Source organism: Cyclopterus lumpus, chromosome 9 (assembly GCF_009769545.1).
Source record: "Cyclopterus lumpus isolate fCycLum1 chromosome 9, fCycLum1.pri, whole genome shotgun sequence".
Classification (NCBI taxonomy): domain Eukaryota; kingdom Metazoa; phylum Chordata; class Actinopteri; order Perciformes; family Cyclopteridae; genus Cyclopterus; species Cyclopterus lumpus.
Window position 1 is genome coordinate 12,218,156 of NC_046974.1, and position 8,872 is coordinate 12,227,027.

The 8,872-nt window shown below is 42.7% G+C and overlaps 1 protein-coding gene across 6 annotated transcripts; it reads left to right on the plus strand.

The window, feature by feature from the left end:
• Positions 1-381: 381 nt before the first annotated feature.
• Positions 382-7,838, plus strand: zfand5a (zinc finger, AN1-type domain 5a). Of its 6 annotated transcripts, XM_034541260.1 has the most exons (7): positions 606-714; positions 3,519-3,622; positions 3,937-4,098; positions 4,737-4,854; positions 4,977-5,059; positions 5,572-5,700; positions 5,886-7,838. In XM_034541260.1, the coding sequence occupies exons 3-7, from the start codon at positions 3,939-3,941 to the stop codon at positions 6,032-6,034; spliced, it is 639 nt and encodes a 212-aa protein (XP_034397151.1). In that variant the 5' UTR covers positions 606-714; positions 3,519-3,622; positions 3,937-3,938; the 3' UTR covers positions 6,035-7,838. The 6 variants fall into 6 exon arrangements, with proteins under 6 accessions (XP_034397145.1, XP_034397146.1, XP_034397147.1 ...); XM_034541254.1 differs by lacking the exon at positions 3,519-3,622 and having other exon boundaries at positions 382-780; XM_034541255.1 differs by lacking the exon at positions 3,519-3,622 and having other exon boundaries at positions 384-780; positions 4,752-4,854.
• The last annotated feature ends 1,034 nt before the right edge of the window (positions 7,839-8,872 follow it).

The following is an 8,872-nucleotide window of genomic DNA, read 5'->3' on the forward strand; positions in this document are numbered from 1 at the left end:
TAGTGCCCTCTCACAGAATATTGTACAAAGAGGCATTTCCAGGAGAATATCCTCTTAATATGCCCTCGATGGACTGGCGGCCTGTCCAGGGTGTCCCCTGCCTTCGCCCTATGTCAGCTGGGATAGGCTCCAGCACCCCCGCGACCCTAATGAGGATAAGCGGTATTGAAAATGGATGGATGGATGGATATCCTCTTAATAATCATATATTTATTTATTTAAATTCTGTCATGTCAGCACTATAATTTATTTGTTTAGGCGGATTACTCAATAACACAGATGCGTGGTCTTGGAGGCGGATGACGAATAGATGTGTAATAACGCAAGTGACTGCGCGCATGTGCACGGCCGACTACCCCTTCCTCCCCCACCGACTGGCTAAACTGTACATCGCGCTCGGGGGCTCCGCTGTCAGCCAATGGCGACACGTTGTTTTACCCGTGACATCATCCGCCACTCCTCTTACTAAAGAAGGAAACAAACATCCATCCAGAAGGAACGGGAGACGGAGAGAGGAAGAGAGAGAGGTAGGAGGGCGAGGAAGGGAGAATCAAACCCACCTAGATCCGTCTGACACGAAGGACAACGACACACAGACACAGATAGAAAGAGTAAAGGACCAGGACCTAAAACCCGCGACCTTTTTTCTTCTGCCAGGACAAACGGCCACTTTTCCCCCGTCTTCTCGCGAGAAACTTCATCGTTTTTTAGCAGGTGATGATCTTGGATTATTGCTTTTTTTCTTAAGGATGAATTTTGAAGTGAGCTCAGCTTGTCGAGGTAAACAACGAAAAGAGGGGTGTTTAACTAAGCTGATGGTCGGTCACGGCGACCTTTACCGGTGGATTGAAAGGTCAGGGGGGGTGTGGTGGTGGTGCTATTGTGTGGTAAACAAGCTGTTTGGTCTTTGGCTCGTTGAAGTTTTCGCCACCAACAGCACCACCATCTCCTCCTCTTGACTGGAAACATCACAAGCCCTCAAACGTGACTCCGTCTGGTTTAAGGGCAAAACAAGGGAGGGAGCTAGCTAGTGCTGGTTGCTGTCTCTGTTTTTCTATTTGCCCCGAGCTGGGGGATGGGGAACCAAAGCCAGCTAATTCCTGTCTAGAAATAGAAAATTCATAAGCCGAATGTGCAAGTAGAGCGAAAGAGTTGTTCTGAAATTACTAGATGATTTGGTTAAATATTAGTTAAATGACCTGCCAGTAACTGCCTGGTGTTGGTAGTTTTAGCTTTGAAGAAAAGCAGCTTTTCTCGGTATTAAGAGCTGTGTGTCCCCACCAAGTCGTTTCTTAGTATGAAAGTGTGGTTATATATTCGAGGTTGTTCACATTGTTTCGCTGAAAACACGTAGAAAACGGAAATAAGTAGAACTATAGCGAGAAAGGGGGAGCTACAGAACGATGTCCAAACAGGAAGCAGAGAGATTGCAGACAAAGGAAGAAAGAAGAAACAAAGGGAGCAGAGAGCACACTGTCTAGACTGTAGGTTATTTCAGAAAACATCAGTGCTGTAGCCTTCCTGACGGCGTCTGATGATTATTTGCAGCACTGTGCCCTTTTATAGAGAATACTTTCAGTGCGTGTAACCAAACAGTGGGCTTTTTCTTGTTCTGTCCTTCAGTGTGACTCAGTAGTTTTCACCACAGCAGGGCCTGAAATAAGAGCTAATGTTAAACCTGTGTCTAATACAGGAGCACAGTACCCCCCTTTTTGTTTGCTCGAGATTTTCACAGCTCTGTTGTTTAAACTGGGTTCAATAGTCCATCACTTAGAGAACAAACGGAACAATTTAGATCAGTTTTCACATTTTATTGCTGTGAGTGTTTAGGTTTTTATGAAAGGAAGTTGGTGGTGAATGACTGGCTGGTGATCTATCTTGGGCTGTTCATCAGTTATATTCCATGCACTCTAAAAAGACCTAATTTAAACATCAAACATTCTTTATGCAGTCTATTCGTGCCATGTTGAAAGCTATGATGTGGGTAACCGGAGTGATTTCACCTCCTACCTTATCTCAGGTTTGTGAGAGGTCTTAGGTTAGGTTAACATGTCTGCTGTTTGTCTGACAGCTGGGCCCAAACGTGACAGCTGAGCCACGCTGTCCATTGTGCCTTTGTGTCAGAAAGTTAACAGTCCTGGTCAATCTGTTAGCAGCTATGGTCCTGGTCATGTTCTTTGTTTTATATTTCATGTTGTTTTTCTTGACAGATGTGATGTTGTCTGTCTCAAGTTTGAATTGATATCCTTCATTTGAGGAGCTGCTTTTACTCAAAGACCTTGTATGGATGTATAGCTCAAATTGTAAAGCCCAAATGTAGCTGTCAACATAATGAACTGGTGATGGATGTAAGTGAATGATACTGTTGATCGCATGCAAAGACAAATTCCTGTCCAGCTACATGTTACTAACCTCTAGGTCAGTCATGTTGGGTATTTTTCAGCAGTCAGCAGTTGAACACATGACGCAAAGGCAGAGAAGGTCTTTGTGGGCTTTTCCAAGGAAAACCTTTTGTTGACACAGCAGTGATAACATGCAGGGGTAGATAAAGAGGAGAGATGGGGAGGGGTAGCTCACAATTTAATGTGACTTGTTAGTCTGTTGGGGAGGCCAGGACACCTTGAGTGAACTGACAAAACATTCTTAAACAACTGCCAACCTCTCCTGGAACATTAAGCTTGTCTGTCCTGTTTGTGTCCATGAGCAGAACGGGGCCAAAGGTTGTTTACAATGGAAATATGGTTCTGTTGCTGTGTGCGCTGGTAGTTGTTGACTGTTGTTTTCTTTTCTGGAGGGTCTGGTATCAGTCACACTGATGATTTGTAAAACAGACAGGGCAGGACTGGCAGACAGGAGGCCTCTTACCTAGCTAATCTAGAACTTCCTGTCTGTTGTTCATTCATCAAGGTGTTTTTGATCTGTTGCCTTAAAGGCAGCGCCTCCCATTACACAACTTCCTGTTGTATTGCATTGCAGCAGAGCTGTGTAACAGCGTCATGGGGCTACACATTTTGCCAAGCTCTGCACATACACACTTATTTATGGCCTTATGTGTGAATAGAAATGACTCGAGAGGTTTTGTAATGTCTTGTGGGGCGAGAATCACAGGGGGAGGGATGGGAATACTTTTTGAAACTGTTGACCTACTTTGTTTCCCATCTTGTGTCTTTTGGTACAAACAGTTTGTTGCTGTAACTGCTTTGTTCTTTTGGGGCCAGAGATACTACCAGTGAGTCAGTGCTTTGTTTGGTGTTTATCTGGAGGAAGACTGATGAGGCAGTGTTGGTAATAGTGAAGAGTCATATCTGGTCATATAATTATCATGAAACTGTGTTGACGCATTTAACACAATTGGCTTTAGTTATGAAGAATGAACTAAGTGATGCCAACTATGTAATACTTCATAATTAGATCTTTGGAGGGGAGGATTGATATAAAGTTGTTCTTAAAAAAACTATACAGATATGAAAATGAGAGCTGGTGGGTGAAATGTTAAGAGCCATACCAACTGTTCTCAGGACTGCGGGGAGGGGATGGTAGGAAGAAAAGGGGGACGCAACAGAGAACAATGCTGTGGGACAGAACAGCGTTCAGCTTCTGCCAAGGTGCTGAGCAGAACAGAGCGAGTGTTTGTTTGTTCTCTGTACTTCCTGTGGCGAAGCGTTCATTACTGTATTCATGCTAAAGGGCAAGTCGAAAGAGACAGGCATGTTGTTTTCAAATGTTCATAATATGCCGCCTGTTATCTCTGGGCCCTGGCAACAAGTTTCTTTGGAACCAGATTGGCAGGACAGCAGCGTCTTAACAGGGACATGTGCCCCGTGATGGAAAACATTGTCGCTTTCAGTTGTATTTCGCATTGATGTGTTGGTGCAGGTAAATGTTCTCCGCGTGTCTGTCGGTCTAATTCTCACTCTGTTTCTCTCATTCTGTTAGCAATGGCCCAAGAGACGAACCAGAGCCAGGTGCCCATGCTTTGTGCCACAGGCTGCGGTTTCTTTGGCAACCCAAGAACCAATGGGATGTGCTCCGTATGCTATAAGGACCACCTGACACGGCAGCAGAGCAGCGACCGCATAAGCCCTCTCAGCCCTATGGGTAAGTTAGTTCACACAACAAAAAAAAGAGATGGAGAACTCTGTCTGCTTTCAACCCCAATTGATTTCAGAAGCCCAGTTTGTACTATAAACTATATATTTACCGCTTGAGATAAGGAGGGAAGAAAGCGTAGACATTGTTTTTAAATACAACCAGTTCCAGGCCAGTCAGTGTCTTTCCCAGCTATCCTCTCCCTGCCCTCCCTCTCTGTTTTTCCACTCTTTGTTGTAATGAAAGACAGCTGTTTTCTTCATTACCATGTTCAAGGTTAGGTGAGTGTTCACTCCTTTTAAACATTTCTAAGATCAAACATTACAGTTTCTCTCACAATGTGACACTGGCAACCTGTTGAGACCTAGTTGCCAAACAAGACAAACACGGTATGAAGAGCAGAGAGATTATCTTGAAGATAGCTTTGAGAAAATAAATTATTCCTATATGGCCAAGTCCACTGAAGAGATTTTAAAAGATTAATCTAGGGTAGATAAGAGGAGTTTATTGTAATTGAATTTGAACATCAATACAGTTTTGGGGTTTCTTAATATACAATCCATTTTCCACCAATGATTGTGCATATTTTATACTTTTTGTATAGATTTCAAATGTTTTTGTTTACTGTTTTGTCTAATGGAGTTTAGTCTGTTCTCACCTAGGCTCAGCTGGTAGTCTTACCTCAGAGGCCTCAGCCATCCAGAGACTAGAAGCCAGTCTTGCCAAGGTTGATGCCTCCCCTGCCTCTTCACCAGACATGTCTAGGTCAGTAGTACTGTGTTTTATTTGAGATTTTTAAGAAAGTTAGTAAGTGGTGAATCTGAGAACTGCTGGTTCCTTTTCTCTTGCTGATCCCTGTTTCTCCCTTTTTTTATTTAAACCTTCAGAACTGTTCAAGGATCTCTTCCTGTGACCCAACAAATGACAGAGATGAGCATCTCGAGAGAAGAGCCAGAACCTTTAGAGCCTGGTAAGACATACACACTCACGGAGGCACACTTGTAGTTACCGACAGGCTAGCCGATATAAACAAGTGGCACACACATGAAATCAATGCTCACATACAGACTTATTATGGCAAATATCGCCTTGTAGGACTCACTGTAGCTACAGTTTATTTTTGATGCTTCGCTGAATACCTTAAACCCAACTGTTGGTTTTACTTGCAGCCACCAAGAAAGAGAGGAGCCCTAAAAATAAACCTGTTTTAAAAATACCTCTACACCAGAGGGCATTCTCAGATTGGATGCTGCCTGCCAGAGGCTTTCTCAGTGTAGTGCACTATTTTTTGCCAAGAAAAAGAGGGGGCAAGTTTGAGAAACAAGGTTCATTTCAGTTGCCAGTGTGTTTGCATGTCTTATAGAAGTGTTAATGTAAATTTACATTAACAAATGTAAATTTGTTGCAAATCTTGCAAATTCAAGATAAACAGAACATGACTAAAAAGTATTTTATTTCCCCTGTTGTCTTTCTCTTCTGTAGTTGTAAACCAGCCTGCTGCTTCTAGCCCTTCTCCTGTAGCTTCTTCCAGCAGTGAAGAAGGCAAGGGTGACACCCCAAAACCCAAGAAGAATAGGTGCTTCATGTGCCGCAAAAGGGTGGGCCTTACAGGTGAGCAGATGGGGGCATGAAGGCGCATCTGATGCCACACATATTATTACTGTCAGTGATGCCGGTTGTGATGACTATTTTACTGGTCATAGATGGAAAGACAAAGTGTTTTCTCTTACGACCTCTCTAATTTAGACTTTCACCTCTCTTGTTCTTACTTTGACCCATGACCTTTGTGCTTCCAGGGTTCGACTGTCGCTGTGGCAACTTGTTCTGTGGCATCCACCGGTACTCCGACAAGCACAACTGTCCCTATGATTACAAGGCTGAGGCTGCCGCCAAGATCCGTAAAGAGAACCCTGTGGTGGTGGCTGAGAAGATCCAGAGAATATAGATTTTACAAAACAGAAGCAGCAACAATGACAACACCTATAACAAAGACTGGAGAATGAGTGTGAACCTTTTTGAAAGGAGCACTGGCATGAGTGACGAAGTGAGGATCGAAAGGACTTGATTTACAAAATTACAACCTCAAGAAAATGATGGAAAAAAGAAGAAAAAATCAAAAGATCCTGTCTGAGGGAGATGCATGAATGATCACTTTCCTCTTTATTTTGATTAATTCATTAGTTTGTTTTATCCTACTTTCTGTGGTGTGACTTTGCGGCTGTTCAGTCCTCTTTTAAAAAAAAAAAATATATGTATTGTCTTATTAAGAGCAGCCCAGGCTAACTGTCAAGGATATGGTGTGCTCCTCTCACCCAAACCAGGCGCCATTTTGTGCCAAACCACAGACAGCCATTTTACTAAGACCCTGTCATGTGTCAGACACAAGCATGTCTTTCAAAGCATTCAGACTACACAGTAACAGTCCACACGAGTTGTGTCCCTCAACCTTTTGAACTTCTTTTGTGCTCCGTTGGTACTGGAGAACCGTACAACTGTCCCCCACCATGCACAAGGGGCTTTGTTACTTTGTCTATGTCTTTCCTAGCTTTACCTACCTCACAGCTGCTGTGTTAAGCTTCGTTGTCTTCCCTTTTACTTTGTTTTCATCAGCTTTGACCCCAGCAGAACCATGGATCATCTTGATAGTCAGCCTCAGTGACCCTCTGATCAGCATGTCTGTGTTGACTTTGATTGGTTTGATTGTGATGAGGCTGTTTCCAATATGGCTGGAGGTATCATGCTAGACAGGGACAAACAAATTACTCCTCCAAGTTTCACTAAATCTAAACATTTTCAATGGACGTGATGGGTAAAGGAGTTCCCCAACTGGTCTGAGCCCATATTGTAATTGCAGACTCCTGGTGCATGGCTGTGTGCACTGATGTATGGCCTGAGAGGAAGGATGGCACCCTTCCCTTGAAGGCCTGGTTGGTGGATTTAAGCAACAATATTGTAGGAGCATGAATGAATGGGATAAACACATGAGTTACTCTTCATCTGCATTAGTGTTTCAGAAATATTTGGCATCACTCAACTTAGGGTTTCACACATTTTATTTGCTCGGAGACAATTATCTGTTTGTTTTATTAGTTTGTTTTTCTCTCTTCCATTGATATTGTACTGATGTTAGCGCATGCATTCAGTGCATTTGTGGAATTAGGGTATGTGAACCATGATTTTTTTAAACATTTTAAATATGCTAACAGAACATTCATGTGAGCACAGTGAGTGAGTGAGTGAGTGAGTGTGTGTGTGTGTGTGTGTGTGTTTCCCCAACCTTTTTGTCTGTGGAGCTATCCGGTTTATCAGCACATGTTTACAGAACTACAGGAGCATGCCAGAGCTAGATTTATGAAAAATAATAGATAACAAGATTAGATGTAACTTCTTATCTGTCCAACAGCTATTGGTCTTTATGGCTGCTTTAGAGCCCCATAGAGAAGTGTGCGTGTGTGTGTGTGTGTGTGTGTTTTCATGGCTGCCTGACACATTGAAGCCCGTGTATGTTTGTGACTTGTGTTAATCCCTTGTTTTCTCCCCCTGTAAGGATGTTTGATTGTTTTCATTTAAAAGACAACTGTATGTATCAGTTTTGAGTTTATCCTTTCCGATTCTTAGTTATATGCAAATTTGTACAAAAAATGAAAAAACAACAAACTGTGTTGATATTTATGTATTACATATAATCTTGCTATCCAGCATTACGACAGAATAGTATCATGTAAATAAAACTGTACAGAGAGACGTTACCAAGCTTTATTGTGTATTGATTTTCACATCTCACCATTTTCTAATTTCTCAATATTGTTGGAGTTTTAGTTGTGTGTTTGGCTATTTTTTCCAGAGTACTGCACCTTTTAGACATAGACCTGTCGGGTCAAAAATAGAGTTAACCGGTCATTATACCATTGTAAATATGAAGAATACAGTGGCGTTTAAGAAGATGAAGTGAGTGTTGAATTGGCACAAGACGATTATGTCAGGAGCTCCAGCCTCTAATACCTTACCTCGGCTAACACTGCTTTTAATACAGAACTATGTCAGTACCGATAGTAAACCTTGCTCAAGACACTCTTCCTGGAAGAAAGCAATCCTTCTCCTCTATATCTAGGCCGTATATGCAGGACTCTCATTATGTGTGTGTGTGTGTGTGTTTCAGAGACAATGTGTTTTCTCACTCTCCTGTAGGCAGCTCTGGGGCTGAGTGTGTTCACAGATGGCGTCACAGCAACAGCTGCTCAGACAGCTGAAGTGTGCTCATGTGGTCTCCCTGTGACAGGAAGCCACACAGATCACATTGTCTGGACACAAGTCTAAAGTACAATGGAGGATTTACACAAATGCATATTGGGTGGGAAAACCTTTCAGTGTTTATATGTATTTAGCTCTCTAAATCCAGCTATAATGACAAAGAATTAGAAGGCAAATTCATCACTGACCACACAATCCGTACTGTTAATCACAAGTCTACATGCCCTTTGAACAGAGAGGTAAGAAATGTCTTGACAGATGAGGAGGATCAACACACTTCAAATATGACCTGGAACAACTACAGACATCCTGAATCACACTGTGTGTGTGTGTGTGTGTGTGTGTGTGTCAGTTGTCAGTAATCCCTCAACCCCCCACATGCCCCCCACATGCACACTAACCTATAATTTGTTTCACTAATGTGTGCCGCCCATTTATCTGTGTCACCCCCTCTCTGTGTGTGTGTGTGTGTGTGTGTGTGTCTGCCATTGGGTGTGAATGAGGTTAAAAGATTGGCTCAGACATCAGAGTA

Excerpts from the sequence above, each read along its gene's own strand:
- zfand5a (XM_034541254.1), top strand. The coding sequence starts at position 750 with ATGAATTTTGAAGTGAGCTCAGCTTGTCGAG. Across the intron at positions 4,099-4,736 it reads AAGCCCTCTCAGCCCTATGG|TCTGTTCTCACCTAGGCTCA; the intron begins GTAAGTTAGTTC and ends AATGGAGTTTAG. Across the intron at positions 4,855-4,976 it reads TCTTCACCAGACATGTCTAG|AACTGTTCAAGGATCTCTTC; the intron begins GTCAGTAGTACT and ends TTAAACCTTCAG.